General features: G+C 37.3%; 1 protein-coding gene across 7 annotated transcripts in view; it reads right to left on the minus strand.

Annotated features, from left to right (window-relative positions):
• The window catches only part of OSBPL9 (oxysterol binding protein like 9), a 266,125-nt gene that overhangs the window by 41,058 nt on the left and 203,920 nt on the right, over positions 1 to 21,147 (minus strand). For 3 of the 7 annotated variants that reach the window (XM_070368082.1, XM_005894723.3, XM_070368081.1), the window contains exons 5-6: positions 5,512 to 5,580; positions 660 to 755 (exon numbers count right to left, since the gene is read on the minus strand). In XM_070368082.1, coding sequence (XP_070224183.1) covers positions 660 to 755; positions 5,512 to 5,580 — 165 coding nt within the window. Of the gene's footprint in view, positions 1 to 659; positions 756 to 5,511; positions 5,581 to 14,848; positions 14,877 to 14,977; positions 15,137 to 21,147 lie in introns of those variants that run through there. The other 4 variants (XM_005894724.3, XM_005894725.3, XM_070368083.1 and 1 more) reach the window with 3 other exon arrangements.

Raw genomic sequence — 21,147 nt, forward strand, 5'->3', positions numbered from 1 at the left:
ATGTATTTTTCCAAGGCACTGTTATCAAGTCAAATTCTACTAAACTATCTTAAACAGTCAAGATCAATTACTCTGGTAGCATTACAAAGCGAAAGAAAATATATGACTTTAAGAACTTTAAATGTCAGTTCGAATCTGTTTTTTTCTGCCTTGTCTTTCAACTTTATCAACATTTCTTTTTCTCTCCAGGACCTTTGCTAGTAATTAATTTTAAAGTGGGAATTGAAGGAGACAATTTTAGTAATGATAAAGGATGTAAAGAAATAAACTCTTCCAAACTCCTAACTCACCCAAATAAGAAAAGCCCTTAAAAACTAAACCACTTAAAATTTACCAGTTTCAGAGAATTTTTAAACAAAATATGAAACTAACCTTGTTTTATTTCCTTCTAATTATGTTTAGGTTAGTTTTTAAAATTGCTGAAGGACTAGTAAGCATTGTAAAGTAACATTCAGTTCAGTTGCTGCTCAGTCGTGTCCGACTCTTTGTGACCCCATGGACTGCAGCACACCAGGCTTCCCTATCCATCACCGACTCCTGGAACTTGCTCAAACTCATGTCCATCGAGCCGGTAACATTAAGTAATTGTTTTTACTCAAAATCAAGCTCTGGAACATTTACTACTTTATATCAATTCAATATATAATCGAATACCATACCTTCAACTGTTCTATCAAGATTTGTAGGTATGCATCAGCCTCTGTAAGTTTCTTATCAAAGTCCTGGACACTAGGAACAAATCCCGAATCCAAACCCTAGAGGGGGAAAAAATTGCAATAAATCCCAGCAATGTCTAATAGTACAAAAGATCATCCTTCATATGTGACACTTCACTTTTCTAAATTAAAAATAGTCTTTTACATAAATAATAGGTCTATTTAAATTATCTAAATTCTCCAAGAATAGTTGGTACATCAATCTCCTTCATGAACTTCTAGCACTATTCCCTTCTCATCAATTACATGTGCTGCTGTTCAAATTAGGATTTATCCTGCTTTTTCAGAATAATTTTCTTCTCTCCCAAAAGCCCCATACTGGGCTCCAGAGCAACAATAATTTAGCTAAAGGAACATGCACAAAACCTAGATTACCCTCTTATTTTCCCCCTATTTTTTGTTCAGTTCAATCCTCCTCCAGTCCCCTAATCTCAACTTTATATTCTCATTGTTCTCCTATTCTCTAAATTACCCCATTAGCTCAGATGTTTTCCTCCTCCTCCTCCCTTATTTAAAAAAAGAAGGAAAACTCAAAATTCTCACCTCTTCTAAGAGGGCCCTCCCTAAGTGAAAGTGACAACACTTCTGTCTTACCTTCCCTACTCATCTTCCCCCTTGGCATGAACATTACACTCTCGACATAGTTTAAATGTTTATTTATTTAGAGGGCCCACTTATTTCTCAGTTTTACAATTCAGAATGTGCATGTCCTACTTTTTGTACACTAAAAATTTTAAGCTCTAAGAGTATAGGATTCCTATGCTTTAACTCTACTCAAAAGAAAGTTTTGAGTTTATCATCTTTGACTGAAAAATACATTAATCTTGGTTGTAAAAGACAAAACAGTCTGAGATCAAAAAAGGCTATCATCTTGCCATATTTGCATGACTAGAAGTCATGCAGTTAAACAGGGAAATAAGGGTCAGGAACCAATAAAGTCACAATCCCAACCCAACCACAAAACCCTGCACTAAAAGGCTGAGACACACTACTCCAATATAACATACTTGACCTTCAATGTTTTTTGTTCCCCTCCCTTTTGCCAAAAAACTGCTTATCATTTCACACTCTCCATTTTAGTCAGTTGAGGCCAGAGTTCATTTTATATTAAACCAACACCTCACCTTACCTAACACTGTCATTAGCAAAGCATTTTTTCCACCATGATCTCAAACATCAGATTGACACAGTATATATAGCATTATGGAAACAACAATGGGTTGGCAGACCTGGTTTCTAGTTACAGCTCAGCCACTAACAAGATACTGTGTTTCTCTAAGCTATTTTCTTACCTCCAAATACAGGCTCCTCCTCCTACTATTATTAATGTGGCAGCTATGACTTCTACTAAAGACTATAATTACTATCAATAACTACTGTTACTACTGCTGTTCTTCCCAAACTAAAATTTAAATTCATAAACAAAGCATTAAAAACCTAACTCTTATTAAGATCATGGGAAAAACAACTAATCTTGTAATTCATTTTCTTTTTCAAATTCAAAGGCAACAAAAACTGCCTACTTTTTTTCTTACATACACACTGAGAAACTACTTGAAATGAGGACTGAAAATAAGAGATGTCATGTAAAAAAAAGTTTAAGAAAGAAAAATAATAAGCAATGTATGTAAAATCCAGATATATTTATAAAATTGTAAACACCTTCATTTTTAAAGATAACCCCTAAGACACTGTTTTAGAAACACTTCCTTCCTATGCAGAATATAATAAAAGATGTGGGAAAGAAAGGATAAATCCATCACATTCCAGAGATACTACAGTATTGTACTAAGAAAGTAGGGAGTGATTCCTTTCAATGTAACTACACCACAGGAATATAGGAAGGACTGCTTGGCTTACTTTTTGTTTCAAAAGCGATATAATTATCAATAACTTAACTATAAACCTCATTAAAATCAGTTAAATACATTATTCTTGCTAAATATTAAAAAAGTCAATGGCATGCTCATAAATAAAAAGGTGAAGGATCTAAATGAGAAAAAGTGATCTTCAAGAATTTTCCCTCTTCTGAATCCATTTAGAACCACCACTATAAAAATCTAATTAACATAACCTTCTAGACAAATCACTATTTGATTAAAAATCCCCCAATAAGTAAATGGAAAAACTTAGATTTAAATTACTATGATCTGAAAGCTACCTAAATTAAGTCTTAAAAACAACTCTTTGATTTTACTATTAATATAATCATGCGAACCTCACTGTGGCTCTTTTCTCAGACCTGCCTCTCCCTAGACAGTCTTCCACAACATTCCTTTACCCTTAAAACCCCCAACATCGTAACACCCAAGTCAAAGATCTACTCAACAATCCACTTTTCTCTATGTACTGTATAATAGGAAGTTTGTAACAATAGTTATTAGCTTAAAATCCCAGAACTGGCCTAAACTCTCTTGCATAGTAAATTCATAAATCTTTGGTATACCTTAAAATAAAATCTACATATATAATTTCCCATCTGCAATCAATAAAATAACATGTACACACTGATTTAATGTGGATAAGCAATGCTAGTAATTAAGCTGTTTTCTCAAATCTTTTAAGAATTATGTGCTAGAGGAAAATATATGTTTTCACCACATACTGTGATTCAGGACATGGAATTAAAGCCATGTAGTCCAACCTCCCACTCAACAGCAGTTACTTTTATAATGTTCTTGAAAGTCATCTAGTCTTAGAGTATCTTAAGAGAAAAGGAACTTATTACCTTCTAACATAAACGATTTCATAAAATCCCTTTATTATTCTTTTCATTCAACATTTAAAACATAAGGTATTACACTTATTCATATCCTTTTTAAGGGACTTGTGTTTTTAAAAAGGTCATAAAAATAGAATATAGTCCTTTACCATGTCGAGAGTGGTCTGTCTTCTTTTGAATAGAACTCAGAACAGGCAGACCATTTAAAACACTATGACTTCATACTTCCTACAGTGACATCTTAGCTCTTGGGAACAAGCAGGTTGGGAGTCAAACAGACTCTGTACTTGCCTTTTAATCTAACACTTATCACATTTTATCATATCTAAATATTTACTTGACTGATTTCCCTGAAGGATTCTAAACTCCACTAGGGCAGAAACCACCGTTCATTCAGCACTGTACCGCTCCACCCCCACACCAACTCCAGGCTAGCGCACTAGCACACTGTCGAGCGAACACGTGTATGCGCTGATGGCAGCTTCCGGCAATGCTGATGCCGTGATGCCAGTCTTCTCCACGCACGGCTTCCTAGATCTCCCCTGCCTTGCGTTTTCTTTCTCCTTCTCCTCCCTCAGTCCTTTCTTCACGTCTTTCTTTCCTTCTCTTTTTTCCTTCAGTAGTAAGTGGTTATACTGCATTTTTGGCAGTCAGGACCAAAAGAGGTGGCTGCTCCTTAATTTACCACATTGATGAGCCATAGTTCTAAAGATGATTTCTGTATGAATTCATTTAAAGTTTAAAATAAAACTATTACAGAGAAACAGAGACAAAATGGTTTGTAATATAAAATAAGCTAAACTAGAAGAAACTCAATAGAAATTATACCTAAATCTAACCATAATCTATGTAAAGAAAAAAAACCCACTTATGTGGCAAACGCGGTTTAAAAAAAAAAAAAGTCCCTAGTCTTCAAGAGTAACTTGCTAATTAAAGAAAGCTAAAGTACATGTATAAAGTTAACAGTAACACATAATTCTCTATCAACCAAGGTCTATGTGTCCAGATTAAAAATATATAAAGGCAGACATCTGGCCCAATTTAAGGGGAATTTCAAAAATAATATCTAAAATGACAGAAGAATATTAAACTGCCTCAAAATTGTATGTAAGTACCTCCCTACTATCTTTCTAATACTTATGTTGAATATCATCACTTTTCTCAGAAGGTACTTCTAACACGTTAGCAAAATTAAATTTCTATTAATAACTCTAATAGGGACATTAAACATTGTACTTTATACATATACATAACTGAATACTTCACTGCCATTAGAAAGAAGAGTATTATAAAGGACGGCTTTAATACTTTCTGAAGTACACAGGAATTGTACTTCTTATGTAGCTGCTTTGGAGAGACACTTACTAAAATAGTACAAGAGGCAATTTTTGAGGCAAAGAGTAAAAGCTTTTAAAGTAATTCCTGCTGATAGAGGAAGAGTAATAAATAGTGGAGGTAAAGGTGGGGAAAGGTGGTTTAAGGTCTTCTTGAGGTCAGAATCAGGAAATAAGAAAGTTATGAGTAATTTAAGGAACTGAGAAGAATAATGAAGAACAGGAAGGGCTATGACTGAATAACACTCTAAAAAGAAATTCACAAATGAGTAATTATTTTCATATCAAATCTTATTTCACAGCAAAAACTTAAAGGACTAAGTACCTTATGCTCAGTGCTTTCTCTTATATAATATGTTGTGAAACGAGAAACACCGAAATTATTCCATGTGAGTCTCAGAGTTCAGAGTAACAAGAAAACAAAATAAGTGATCAGTAGCAGAACTGTAAAAGGAATAACAGCTTAAAAATTTAACAAAGGAAAAACACCAAAGAAAACAAGACACCTAATGAAAAACAAATGGCATAAATCCAGACAAAAGTAGGTGATTTTTAAAGGAAAATTAGCAAAACAGTCCTTAAATAAAATAATAAAAACTTTGCAGAAATGTTGTTTTGATTAAATATGAGTATTTGGAAAGTTTATGTTCACAGTTAGCAATTTGAGATGACATGCATCACAGATACGCTTTCAGCCAATGAAAGAAGTATAGGGCATACTTACAATTGAATCACTTACAATTATTTTTGAAAATTCAAGAACTGGAGAGATACCAGAAGACTGGAAAAAAGCAAGTGTGGTACTGATCTTCCAAAAGGTAAGGAAAAGAGAGAATAGAAAGTTACTATGCTGTGCGTGTGACATGAGTAATTAATTAAAGGAATAATAAGAGAAAAATCTGTAACTGTACAGAGGAAAAGTATCAATAGGTACGTGAGTAGCAAGTGGCAAGTTAAAAAATAATTAAATTTAAAAATTACGCCAAAAATTTTAATGGCTTTTCTGTTCCTTAGAAATTAGAAAATTAAGTTTTTTGAAAAATGACACCACTTTGTTTCCTTACCAAGTTACTCAAAAGTTGCTTTAATGATGAAAAAAGTATATTAAAGAAACCAGAAATATTAGTAAGACCAAATATTAGTAAGATTTTATGTGGGGTATACTAATCAGTGCCTTCCTTGGTTTATTAAAAATTTGGAAACATTTATAATCTGCCATTTCTGTGGTTTACCCTCTTCAGCTAAAGGAAAACAGAATTTAGAGGTATAGAGAAGTTCTGAGAATATGAATTTTTAACCCTAAAAAATACTCATATACCAATTTGTTTGGAGTAAAGATTTCCAATTCAAAAATATCCATAAAATTGAGCCTATTATTAAATTCTTTCCTCCAGTGTAACTTCAGAACAGCATTTTCCATCTAAGTCAATGTTCTGATAGTCTAAGATTCCAAATTAGGTTCTCTTTTATCAACATGATAGTTATAGCTATTTTATCAACAACTGCTCGGTGCCCCAAGAATGCCCTGAACGGTAAAGCCTTTTCCCATAGTTTTAAACGAACAGTACTAGCACCACAGCTTGCCTGGAGAATCCCAAGGACGGGGGAGCCTGGTGGGCTGCTGTCTATGGGGTCGCACAGAGTCGGACACGACTGAAGCGACTCAGCAGCAGCACAGATTCACCAGGGATGCACAATACAGTACAGGAAGTTTTTTTCAGAGTACTAGATCCTCTGGCTAGATACTTTACTGTATGTCATTTCTTGTTTCATTATTATAACATAGTAAAATAGATAGATATTAACCCTATTTTATAAGTGCTTACCCAAATCATCCAGATGGGTTTTTGAGATTTCAACCCAGTCCTTTGATTTCAAACCCATTACATTTTTCTATTAAATCACAATGATATTTGAAAAGAACTCATAGCATATTAGACTAAAATTTAATCTAAAAATGTCTGCAGGAGCCTAGTGTACCCAAAATGAACACAAGCTTTAAAGTCAGACTGATCTAGTTTTAAATCCTGAATCTGGGATTCCGTAATTACCTACATGATCTGGCCAAGTTACTTTCTCTACCTCCATTTTCTTACCAGGGAAGGACACAAAAATAAACCTCTTAAGGTTGTTGGAGAGATGAAAGAATATACATAAAGTAACAAAATAGTTAGTGTTCTATTTCTTCTTCATAATGTGGAGCTGAAAATAACCAGGATTCAGCAGTTTCCCAGACCCTAAACTAGGCCTAACATACAGAAAAGTTTCTCAACAAATATTTGATGGATTAAGAACAAAATAAATTAACAACTAGGTAATATACAAAACATATGCAACTCTAATAGAGAAGTATAATCGAGAAAAGGATACCAGCATAACTTAAACTGTATTTAACATTCCTTGAAAAAAAGGAAAATATACAGTAAGCTGATGAACTCTGAAGAAAACAGATAGTAGTAATAAAAAAGGTATGAGAAATAGACAAAACTAGTGCTAAAATACAGTCTTGGAAAACAGATCAGAAACAAAATTCCACATGAGATGTTCAGAAAAGTATCAGGTATTATGCCCGAACCACAAAAGGTAAATTGTGCTCAATTATTACCTTGGTAACAAAGAGTCAAACAATATAAAGAATCACTCTTTTCCATAAAATAAAAAGATTTTGAAAATACATTAGTTCTTTGAAAAATAAAAACATTTTTATCTTTAAATTTATAAAGAAAATAACTTCTCTTAAAAAAAAAAACCAAACACAGCAAGTCTAAATTGCTCATATACTTGGGACAGAAAAGAGCTGCTTTGTCAAATAGAAATCAGGTACCTACACCTTTGTCAAAATTCCTTAGCTTTATCATAACTCTTAGCACAACTGCTTACTCTTCATGATCTCTCTTCATCTAATACCACCACTGTTATGTAACATTTTGACTTACAGAACAAAATACTAATATTGATTCCATAAAGTGATTTATTTGATTACTCAAACAACTGCACAAGAAAGGTTTGGGTTTGTACCATTTTCCTCTATTTAAATCACTGATACCTTGTCTTTCCAAATGACTCTCCCAATTTATTCAATAAAGTCATATGTGAACTTACTGCCAAAAGTAAACAGAACACACAAAAACCTGGAGTTTATAAACAGGGTGACCACTATCCCAGTTTGTCTGGGAGAGTCTCTTTTTATGCCCGTTGTCTGAACAAAATTATTAGCAGCCTCTTTCACTCTCCAAGTGCTCCAGTTGGGACAATAATATGTTCTCCCTCTCTATAAAGGTTGTAACTAGCATTATAGAGATATAAATGTCTGGGAGGCATACAGATTGCCTCAAGATTTCAGAATGCAGCAAATTACTTTAAAAAATGTTTAAATGAAATATGAGTTTACAGCTTCTGAATGTAGAAAGCAAATTACAAAAATAAAATAGACATCAAAATTCAGGCCAATTAATACTGGCTGAGTGATTACCTTATTCTAGACAGAGACATGAATAATAAGATGTTATATTTTTGAAAAGTTATTTTATTCTCACACACACACAGGTCTGAAATAAAACACACAAGAAGCAGATGTTACACCTACGAAGTAAGATTGAGAAAGAGGTGCATTTGAGACAAAGACTTCTTAATTTTTACTTTATATATTCATGGTGCCTGATTTTTAAAAAATTAGTAAACTCAAAAATTTTATGTAAAAAGTATTCAGAAACTGTACTGGTTATAAATGTTTCAAAAATTTTATAACTCTTTTAGCTTGCAAAATCATCAGCATTATTATTTTAAAATTATCAAACCCTAAAATGTCTTGAGAGAGTAAACTTGGTAACACTAAAGCTGCTCAGATACATCTTTTCAAGCCAAATAAAATAAAGCATAACAAATGTATAACATTATTTACAGATAAAGTATAAACTAGCACCCACGCACGCACACGCACGCTAACAAGAAAAATGGCCAGTAAAACAAAGCAGAATACATAATTTTTTCCCACATCCTTCCTGCCAATTCCATGATTATGAGTCAACACTAAAGAAAGTAAACTCATAAAAAACAAAAATATCTACTATATAAGTCCACTTAATGAAGCACTGTTTGACCATGTGGTGCTGGCAATTAGTCAAAGCTTTATTTTTCACACGTTAATCGCTGGTCAGGCTACTGACAATATCTTTCTTAAAATTAAAAGTCATAGGTTAAGTCATTCCAGGATCTTAAATAAGCTCTGAGTTGCTTACTAGGATGGGATGCAAAAAATACATTCTTCCCCTTTCCAACCTCATATGACTGCCTGTCACTGAGCTTCACAGAATTTTGGAAAGCAAATTCTCATGATTTTCAAGGGCCCACCAAAAATGGAAGTTTCAGAAAGTCTCCTGGAAATCTGCTCTACATGTAATGAGGAAAAATTCATGTTCAACACATGAATTCTTAAAACTGAATGCTTTAGTAGTTCAAGTTTTCAAATAACTACAGAATTCTCATAATCATTCATATTACTTGTTGAAATGTGATTATGAAATGTTTCTACAAAATCTAATGTATTCCTTTAACAAAACTGATCTCTCTGTATGGCAAAATACAACAAACTGAAATAAAACCACCAAGGGAAGTTAAACGATAAACTAGTCAGGCCAATAGGCAATCAGTACTAAATGGCTTATTTCTCACACAAAACAAGCAAACAAAATAAAACAAAAATAACCCTGAATTGGAATGAATAGATTCTGTAACTGGCTTGGTGATAATTCCTTTAAAATTACATATGCCGAAGCAGTTTTTGTATATCTGATTTAGCTGCCAGTGAACATCAAACAGAAGGAAATAAGTTGTTTTCACTAAGGCTGTTAAATGTGCAATACAAAATTACCCTGATTACCCTGTTGTCAGAAATCTATCAAAAAAGTCTAAAATATGACTAAAATATATGTTTGACATGACAAGACTCTTTTTATTCTCCACTGTACCCCCAGGATAGTGCTTGGTTTGTAGCAAGTGCTCAATAAAATTTTTGTAAATTAATGAATTAAGGAATTCTGAAATGCGTCAACCTGTTCGGATTTAAACATAAAAAGCAATCAAAGATGTTCTTGCAGATTATAAATCAGAGTACTCATTAAAAAAATCACAAATAACATCTAACTTTCTAAACAATTTATTATAAGTATGGATGCTGAAAACTTTTAAGAGTAACTGAAAGTTTTTAAGAGAAGAGAAATTAAATAGGAAAGACACCACCCAGGGAGTTCAAGAAGCAAGACCAGATGATAATAACTAAAACAAACTTCTAAAACTTCATTCTCTCATGCCAAGTCTCATGAACATAGTTTCATACATACTACTCTGGGTTTGGAATTCAGCATTACAATAATGATTTATTCACTGGGTGTTTATGACTATGACACTGCGCTGGATGCTCTGGACATCCCAAGATGAAGCAGACGTAGCTTGAAATCTGTAGTAGGAGATAAGCATCTAACTACAAATAACCACTCTGCAATACCTAACAGTTTCAAATCTGTAGTAGGAGATAAACATCTGTCTACAAATAACTGCTTCAAGCATGATGAATTATTATGAGAAAGGTACTAAACAATTCAAAAGAGAAAGTTAAGGGGGTCAGAAAAGTGTCACAGAGGTAGCATTTTGATTTGGACAAAGATGAGGAGGGGGAAATTATTAACAGCAGTGAGTAAGGGTGGGAAACATTATAAATAGATGGGATGTGTGAACTTTTCTTTAGGAGAGAAATGAGGGCAGGGTTAAGTAAACTAGCAAGGGATGCTAAGGTACCCAGGAATCAGGATCAGCAGCCAAGATTGAAGGAACAAGGAGGGAAACAATGTAGCTCCGAGCAGGCTCAAGGGACACCAGCTGTAGGACACAGCCACTGCCACAAATTCATCAAAGCAGAGAGAGAGCAAGAGGAATAAATACCCCCAAAGGTTCTTTTTTTCCTTCCATCTTCTGTCCTTCCATTGTCTAAACCCTACGAGAAGCCAGAAGGTAAAAAGGACTCTAGGTAACACAGGCTGTGAAGGTCAGCCTCCTGGGGCAGAGAGAGAAGCAAAGAGAATGAATTTGCAGGAAACTGGAGAGTAACCAGAAAAGCCATCTTTCCAGACTTAGGAGCAAGTATAAGCACAAAGAGAGGCTGAAAAGCACAAGGAGGTGAAATAACGAACAATATTCTCTTGGAGATGTAAGATATTTTTCAGATGCAGATGCTGAACTGAAAGTGCAAAATCAGTGTCTGAATTGGAAAAATTACTGGGACTTAGGAGATTGAGGCGAGCAATGAATGAACACAAGTATCAGAGCAGCACCCCAGTTCTCTCTAGAGCTAACAGAAGAGCAAAAACCACAGATGGTAGTCCTGTTAGTCTGGTCTCTAACTGCGTGAACTTGGGCAAGTCACCTGGCTCCTCTGAAACTGTTTTCTCCATTTTATAAATACATAGAGGCTGAATTAAAACTTTAAGATCCTTTCCAGTTCTAAGAGTCTGTGAAGCCAGTATCTCCAAGTAAATAACCATATTCATCAGGTGAGTGAACAGCTCACCATACTGGAAAAACCAAGGATCCATTTACTGGCTTAAAAAAAAAAGTTAACTTCATTTAAACAAAGACAATAAAAACTTAAAGGTTCTAACTGCAGTTGGATCCTCTACCATAGGATAAAAAAAAAGTCAAAACACAAGCAAAAATTTAGTGTAACCTTGAAACTGAGTGAGGAAGATTAATGTAACCGGATTAAAAAACATGCTCTGGAATGCAGAGAATGCAAAGAAACAACCGAGTAAGCAGAATACCTTGGTTGAAATGGCACATTTTAGAAAAAACAAAATTAGCTGCTCTGTCAATATAGCAAAGAAGCAAAGTTCTTAAAGGTGTTTCTAGAAATAAATGAACTCCTATAGTATTAATAACTCCCCTGCCCTCCAAAACACACACAGCAACCATTAACATTCCTCTGCAATACAAATATTCACTGAAGATCTGTTATGTGCCAGGTGCTATCAATGTCTTCAAAGGACTTCGTTAAGGACAATACAGATAACATAGCAAATACAATTAATCATTACCTAATCTTCTGGAATGAGATCAGATTTCACCCTTTCCAAGCAGTCTCCCTGACTTCTCTAGCCAGCAACATGCTGTTCTTCCTGTGATGCTAACTACTACAAAACCAACTTGTACTGGTACCACTACTAGTATTCTTTCAACTGTATTAGAGGCCGCATAGTTTGGAAAAGTAGGCCTTTGCCTGGAAATCCACTTACCATTTGTAACGTTGTTTCTAACGTTTTCTGCAGTCCTGTCTCTCAGGTGTGTCCGCAATTAGGGAGCTTGTTGACTTGGAATATTTTTCTAACTCACACGGATAAACCAAGCTTCAGTACAATGAGTCAAAGGTTTGTACACTTAACGACATGATTAAGTCAAGTATTTTGATCATGTGCCAAGCACTAGACTAGGGACAAAGGCCCTACAGAAATAAAGAAGGTTAGAGTCTAATCCAAGAACCAAATACGTGCACAAAGATCTATAGCATAGAGGTATGAACAAAGTGCTGTAGTAACACGTGAAGGACAACAGTAATCTTAACTTGCTTTGCCTGAAGGAAGGAAGACATCAAAGAAAAAGTAACACAAAAATTGTATGTCAAAAGTAGTAGTGATATAGCACTGGACTGAATTCTAAGCAACTGTAATTTTAATCAAGAAGGAAAGGCAGTGACTGTGCAAAGAGCTATGAGAGGCTATGCAATGTTCCAAACAGGTAAGAGTTCATAATGCTACAGTAGATGCCCTGAGTAGGATGCCTGCAGCTGAGTCCACACCAAGAGTGATAATTATCACCAAGTTGTGAAGGGCCTTAAAGAACATTCTCAGCAGCTGGGCTTGGGCAAGGGGGAGCCAAAATAGACTTTTAAGCACAGCTGTGACTCAGTGGGATCTAACTGTGGAAAAGAATATGGGTAGAGGGAGTCTAGTGACAGGGAGACTAGTTAAGTTTTGTTAAAGTTTAGGTGAGAGATGATGAGGGCCTGAATTAAAACAGCTATGTGGGAGGAAAAAAGGATAAACCCAAGAGCTATTTCTAAAGCAGATTAAACAGGATCTAGTAACTAACTGGACATGGAAAATAAGGGAGATGAAAAATGGCTTTAAATGACTAACTGCCTGTGTGTGGTGGAACTTCAATTAACTAAAATACTTAGGGAGAGGTACTTGGCTTAAACACATTTTCAACCTAAGAATTATTCTTTCAAACATAATCTTTGCTTAAACATCTACTGGAAAATCTTCCTAAATATAATCTCGTGGTGGTTTAGTCGCTAAGTCATGTCCAACTCTTCCGATCCCATGGGCTGTGGCCTGCCAGGCTCCTCTGTCCATGGATTCTCCAGGTAAGGATACTGGAGTGGGTTGCCATTTCCTTCTCCAAGGGATCTTCCTGACCCAGGAATCAAACCTGTGTCTCCTGCATTGTAGGCAGATTGTTTACCGACTGAGCTACAAGGGAAGCTTTAGTACAAATAGTACAAATATAATCTTAGGCCAAGTACATTACAGTACCCATAAAAAACTGTCTTTTTCTATAGAATCCCAATAAACATCAGTTCTCAGATACTGACAGAACTCAACATATCCCAGGGGACATCTCAGAATTTCCTTTTTAAAATAAAAGCCTGATATCCTCTTTCTCAAGCAAGAAATTACAAACTATGCAACTGCCTGATTTTCCAATCAGCAGAATATGGTTGTATCACAATGCTCTTTACGGCCTGAACCAAACTTAACAACTGGGGATGGATTAGTGGTTAGATTATTACCAATCTTTCCACACTAAAGGAAAAAAGACCACCACCTAAGACTTTGGAAATATCAAAATCAATGTGACCAACAGCCATTGCAACCTAGTGTTTATTGAGGGGTACTTCAAGTAAAATGGCATCTTTGTAAAAATCAAACTCAGAACATTTTGAAAATAGATCCAGCTTCTCTGTTATCTTTCTAATTTCCCAGGTAAGCTCTCCAGACTGAAAGTCTGATTTTTAGTGGTTTTTATCTTTCCTAGAATAGGAAAGGTAACATGGTATTTTAAGGTGCTGGGGTACATAAAAAGTGAAATTAAAAAAAAATTAAAAGTAAATGAAAGATGTTAACATTATTTATTAAAGGGCTTTATCACAAACTCAGTTCAATAAAGGCAATGTTCTGAGAGATGATTCACGGTGGATGAGAATTCCCAACTTAAAGTTCACTACAAGAATTCTTAAAACTGCAACTACTATTCTAAGATCTCTCCCACTTTCTTAACTCAATACTAGGAGAAATAATTCCTTGATTTGTTTTTGATTTCCTGAATACAGCTAAAAGTACACAGTTTAATCAACAAGTAAAGCCAAATGTTACTTCAAATCGGCAGACATTTTCTTAATACATTTCTTACTCTTTCATATCAAAAACTTAAATATAGTAGGAATGATGCAATAAATGCATGATTTATACATGCTTCCTAGTCCATTGCTTACAGTCAACTTTCCATAACCAAGCATACTGAGAACCTAAACTTTTCCCTCCAGTTTTTAAGTGAACCCCATAAAACTATTCCAAAGTTTTCACTATTTTTTCCACAAACTACCCCCAAAACATAAAACCACCTCCCCTTCCCAACACACACATACTCACAAATAACAGCACCCATAATCATTACACACAAAAATACTGGCCAAGGCAAGAACACAGCCAAAAATAAAACAACAAAAAATGCTTGGCCAGCAACAGGAAATTCTATTATTGGGCAACTGGTCAAAATTAAACTTTCACATTAAGAGAAAGTCTAACTTTTGTGTTCAATATCTTGAGATAGCTTCCGAAATAAGACTAGAGTTTCACAAAAATGAATCGAAAAGGGGGAAGCGATTCTCTCCAGACTGGTTTGGTTGGAGGCGAATGACCTCTCCGGGTTTCAGAAGGCCCCTAGTCCCAGCCTCCAACCATCTCGGCCAGGAAGTGAGGAGAGTCTCACGGAAGAGAGGGCCCGGACGGCCACATCGTCCTACTCACCCCAGGGGGCGACGGGATGGAGGCAGGGAGAGAATCACACTCGCGCCCACGGCCTGGGCAAGCAGCAGGGTCCCTGGGAACTCAGGGGTGGAAGCCGGCCCCTCTCCCAGACCCTCCGGGTCTACTCACTCCGCAAGTGGCCACCAAGAAAGCCATTCGCCAAGGCCCCCGCCCTCTGTGCCTCCAGGGGAGGGAGCCGAGGGCCGCTTCCGAGAACCCCTCTTCGCCCCCCTCCGCCGAATCACCGATGCGGTGCAGTTGGTCTCTTCAGGTTCTGCCTTTCCCGCGGGACAGCCCCTCACTCGCTACCCCTGCCCCGCCCCGACCGAGGGACCGCACCGATTGGCTGACTCTGACGACTCTTGGCAAAGAGACCCCTGGCGATTGGCCATGGGTCACCTGCGGTAAAGGAGGTGAGCGGCCGAAGATTGGCGGTTAGGCCAATTTTGGGGTGAAGAGGCGGGAGGGGCCGGCCGCGGCGGCCGGGCATCTGGACCGCCCGGCTCCCCAGCCCTCCACCGCCTCGCGCAGCCCAGGGCTCACCTCGGGGCTCTGGCCGTCTGCCGCGCCCGGACCTATTCCTCGGGACTCGCGGCTGCCCCACCACGCCAATTCCTGGCTGCCCCCAGGAAAGGGAGCTCGAGGCTCAAGGGAGCTCAGCTAGGCTTCGGGGCTTCGGTCCCGAAGGTTCCCATAGGGTGGCGACTGGGAAAGACCCGGTCACAGACGCAAACACCTAAACCCACTCGCGTCTAGCTCGACATCCACTATTTTGGCAGCTGTGGAGCCAAATTTCATCTGGATGACTGCTTTTTCTTACTTCCGGAAAGTTGTTTGTGTCGCGAGGCGGGGAAGGGCGTGAGGGGGGGGAGATACTAAATAAACAACAGCAGCGGTGCCTGTTTTATTAATCCAGGGAAACATGGGCTTGCTGTTGTGCCACAGCTCCATAAGGAATGTAGGTGGTTTGTGAAAATACTTTGGGAATCCAAATGACATAACTTCTTGGGCTTAGGGGAACTGAACAAAAATTCATCCAAACCAGGAAATCACAGACACGAATAAATTACTGAGTTACTGATCTGGAGGGCAACTGCCTTCTGCTCTTACTATTTTTTCATGATGGTTATTTCAGTTCCGGTGCTCAGTCCTGTCCGATTCTGCGACTCCATGGACTTCAGCACGCCAGGATTCCCTGCCCATCACCAACTCCTAGAGCTTACTCAAACTCATGTCCATCCAGTCAGTGATGCCATCCAACCATCTCATCCTCTGTCATCCCTTTCTCCTCTGGCCTTCAGTCTTTCCCAGCAAATCAGTTCTTCGCATAAGGTGGCCAAAGTACTGGAGCTTCAGCATCAGTCCTTCCAATGACTGTTGAGGACTGATTTCCTTTAGGATTGACTGGTTTGATCTCCATGCAGTCCAAGGGACTCTCAAGAGTCTTCTCCAACACCACAGTTCAAAAGCATCCATTCTTTGGCGCTCAGCTTTCTTTATATTCCAACTCTCACGTCCGTACATGACTACTGCAAAAACCATAGATTTGACTAGACGGACCTTTGTTGGCAAAGTAATGTCTCTGCTTTTGAATATGCTGTCTAGGTTAGTCATAGCTTTTCTTCCAAGGAGTAAGCATCTTAATTTCATGGCTGCAGTCACTATCTGCAGTGATTCTGGAGCCCCCAAAATAAAGTCTGCCACTGTTTCCCCATCTATTTGCCATGAAGTGGATGGGACCAGATGCCATGATCTTCGTTTTCTGAATGTTGCGCTTTAAGCCAACTTTTTCACTCTCCTCTTTCACTTTCATCAAGAGGCTCTTTAGTTCTTCACTTTCTACCATAAGGGTGGTGTTATCTGCATATCTGAAGTTATCGATATTTCTCCCGGGAACCTTGATTCCAGCTTGTGCTTCCTCCGGCCCAGCATTCCCAACCTGACCCCATTAAAGAACTTCAACTGCTTACCCTTGTGCTTAGGATACAACGGAGTATTCATCAATGGTGTGCAAGGTTTAGCCCTACCTGTCCATAACTCCGTCTTACACCTACTCCCTCATTTTCTGCACTCCACACAATGGCCTTTTTCAAGTTCTTTCAATTTGCCATGGATCTTCTAACCTCAGGGACTTGGCACATGGGCCTTGTGGTTATTTCTGCCTTTTACACTGTCCCCATGAAACCAATCCCCATCCTTCATTTACTTCTATTCATCATTTCCTCCCTGCCTATGTGAATTCTATTTTACGTTCTCATAGCCCATGCAACACTCCTTTGTAAAACTTATTACGGCTATAATTTTACATGTATTTGAGTATTTTTTAAACAAACATACTGTTATAATTTATGTAACATTAAATGTATCCTTTTTAGATGTACAGAGTTCAATGTATTTTGATAAACATATGCACAAATGCAGCCACCACAATTAAGACATAGAACATTTCCATTATCCCAAAATTTCCCTTGTGCCCCTCAAGCAGTCAATCCTGCCAACCATGGCTCTGTTTTCTATTTGCATAATTCTTTATTTAATGTTTACGTTCATCACTAGACTGTAAGAGGTAAAGAGGTAAGGATCTATCCAATTTTGTTCATTATAGCCTCACTATTTTGCCAAATGCCTGGCACATATTGGGTGCACAATAATGAAGTTCCTCTGTTAACAGTCTGAAAAGAAACATCAATTCTATGCTAAACATCAATAAAACTATAAGCAGTGATGGATAAAAATACATTAATTTTGCCAGATGGACAAGGTTAAGGTCAGTGTCTAACAACCTTCACTAATACCCTTTACATTTTTTTCCTTTCATATCTGCTTTTCTAGCAGTTAATTTTGTGCCAGAGAAGCTCAAAGGACTTTAATTCAGTACTGGCTGATCAAACAGTTCTCCAGGTCAAGGCGGAAAAAAAGCCTATATCTCTAAATCTGTTTATAAATTACACTATTTGACTCTATAAGAGACAAACTATTAATTTTGTAATTCTTGCTTACCAGTTCTTTCATGTGCTTTTCATGTGTTCTTATTATCTCCCCAACAAGACAGAAAGATCCATAGGGTCATTAAAGACTTTACATTTAACAGTATATACCAAAGTATCAGGATGGTGTCTGTGTCCTCCAAATCTTCTATCACCACCACCACCACCATTATCAACATCAGGGGTCAAGAGCTTCAAAATCTAAGGCACTATCATTTTTGACAGTGTAGTGTAAAAATTAAATCCTAGTATAAATTTAGTGGACCCAATTATAAATTGGGTTTATTTTTGATAGACTTCAGTGTCTAAGACTGGTATAGTGGCAATGCTGTTGTTCAGTCGCCAAGTCATGTCTGATGTTTCAACCACCCCACGAACTGTAACATGCCAGGCTACCCTGTCCCTCACCATCTTCTGGAGTTTGCCCAAGTTCATATCCACTGAATCAGTGATGCTATCCAGCCATCTCATCCTCTGTCACCCTCTTCTGCCTTCAATCTTTCCCAGCATCAGGGTCTTTCCCAATGAGTCAGCTGTTAGCATCAGGTGGCCAAAGTACTGGAGCTTCAGCTTTAGCATCAGTCTTTCCAAAGAGTATTCAGGGCTGATCTCCTTTAAGATTCACTAGTTTGATCTCCTTGCTGTCCAAGGGATTCTCAATAGTCTTCTCCAGCACCACAGTTTTAAAGCATTAATTCTTTGGCACTCTGCCTTCTTTATTTGTCCAGTTCTCACATCCGTACATGACAACTGGAAAGACCATAGCTTTGACTATATGGACTTTTGTAAGTAAGGTGATGTCTTTGCTTTTTAGCACACTGTCTAGGTTTGTCATAGCTTTCTTGCCAAGAAGCAATCATCGTCTAATTTCATGGTTGCTGTCACCATCCACAGAGATTTTAGAGACCAAGAAAATGAAATCTGTCACTGCTGCTACCTTTTCCCCTTCTATTTGCGAAGTGATGGGACCGGATGCCATGATCTTAGTTTTTCTATATTGAGTTTTAAGCCAGCTTTTTCACTTTCCTCCTTCACCCCTCATCAAGAGGCTCTCTAGTTCCTTTTCACTTTCTGCTATTAGAGTGGTATCATCCACATTATCTGAGGTTGTTGATATCCGCAATCTTGATTCCAATTTATAACTAATCAAGTCTGGCATTTTATATGATATACTCTGCAAATAAGTTAAATAAACCGGGCGACAATAAACAGCCTTGTTGTACTCCTTTCTCAATCCTGAACCAGTCAGTTGTTTCATACAGGATTCTAACTGTTGCTTCTTGACCCACATATAGGTTTCATAGGAGACAGATAAGATGGTCTCAATGCATCATCAAACAAAAAAATCTTTGGTTCAGATTTAGGAATGAATACCCTCTAAACAACCCCACAGTGGCTCTTGATAGTATACTGCCCTAATCATCCCTGTATCTTTAGTATCTCCTCACACAGAGACTGGCATGTACTAGTTGCTTAATAAATGTCTACTGAATGAATGAAATGCTAGGTACATTACAAAAATAGCAGTATAAACAGCAAAAAAGGTTGAAAATGGATAGTCTAACAAGCAGAACAGAGAAAGCAGAGGGGCAGAAGTGTTAGGGGAAGCACACTGATTGAAACTGCCCAGGCACCATAGTAACCATTTGCATGAGCTGTTTTACAACAGGAGGTCCTGGTAAGGAACAGGGAACTAATAAGCCTCCACCAACTGGAAGAGTTCAGGAAAGGTCAAAAGGATTCTGACCACTTCCCAGAATCCTTCTCTCTGGCATACATCTTGGCTGAACAAGGCATGCGCCACCAGGAAGGCCTCTGAGTCAGAATGATTGGCTAAAGACAACCCGGAAACTACCATCACCATAAAACCCAAGACTGCAAGCCATGTGACAGAGCTGTTCTCCTGGGTTCCCTTACCCTACTGCTCTCCACCCGGGTGCCCCTTCCCAATAAAATCTCTTGCTTTGTCAGCAAATGTGTCTCCCTGGACAATTCATTTCCGAGTGTTAGACAAGAGACCAGTTTCGGGCCCTGGAAGGGATCCCCCTTCCTGCAATAGAAGGACAATGTTTTTCTATATGAGCCTTTTAGTACCATTCAATTTTTAAATTATAGGAGAAAGGTGCTATTGCCCCTATTTTTATAGCTAAATTCTACACTGGCCACTTAACTTTTCTGCAAGTTCTGATTCCACTAAAACCATGTGAGTTGCCAAAATTGGTTAAAAGTACAGAGCTTCCTGCCACAAGATGGATAAAATGTCTTGTATTCTGTGATTGCTCTTCACTTTAAATGCTCCAGGCTTTTAGGCACACTAACTTTACATGAGAATTAGGACATTAACAAGTTGGAACTCCGTGTTTTTTCTCTAAAGAAAGGGTGTAAGAAAAACTATTGCTTTTATTTTACATACTTCTATTAATATATAAGCTAAAACATTTTTGGAAGCATGACTTATGACATTATTATAGTTTTTTAAAAATTCAATTCTCATGATTTATATTTTCTTTTTTATACCAGACTGAGCTCAGTAAAGACAAGGACAGTATGTCATTTATTCACAATTACATCCTCCACAACTAATAAAATGCACTGAACACATTGTCTGATAAATATTTATAAAATAAATAACTTTTCTGTATTCTCTGTATGTTCTGAATTGAGCTTTTTTTTTTTAATTTTTAAACTTTATTTCTATAAAGAGAAGCCAGTAAAATATAAGTTCTAAAAGATTTCCATAAAACCACAATTAAATTTCTGGCACTTAAAGGAACAATCTTTAGCATCTACAAAACTGGACCATTTGTTTTTAGTTGTTTCCCAAGAGTTCAAGATAAGATGGGCCACCACTATTACAACAAAATTTATTATTAAAAAATGAATCCTTGAATCCTAAATTCCAATTTAGGAGCCAGAAATTCCTCTACCCTCAGTAACAGCAACAATGTTGGCAACATTCCTTAGAGGAATTTTCCTTTGTTGTAGGAGCCCCAAGTACCTGGCTACCTCTACATATCATTTTATCTGTGGAAAAAGTGACACATCTATATTGCAATCATTTCCTTTGGGAAACAAAGGGCTTCAAGGGAAAAAAACAAAACAGATGTATTTTTTCTACATGACACAAAAATAAAATCTAATGAGGCCAAGTGAAATGATACAGTGATAGTTATTATGTTTATGTGGTCAGTATTTTATACTAAGAAATTGAAATAGATGTTCCAAAAGCTAATCTTCAGTAAAATAGCTTAACATTCAAGAAAAATATACAAGGGCTTCCCTGGTGGCCAGTGGTAAAGAATCTGCCTGCCA

Source organism: Bos mutus, chromosome 3, assembly GCF_027580195.1.
Source record: "Bos mutus isolate GX-2022 chromosome 3, NWIPB_WYAK_1.1, whole genome shotgun sequence".
NCBI classification, from domain to species: Eukaryota; Metazoa; Chordata; class Mammalia; order Artiodactyla; family Bovidae; genus Bos; species Bos mutus.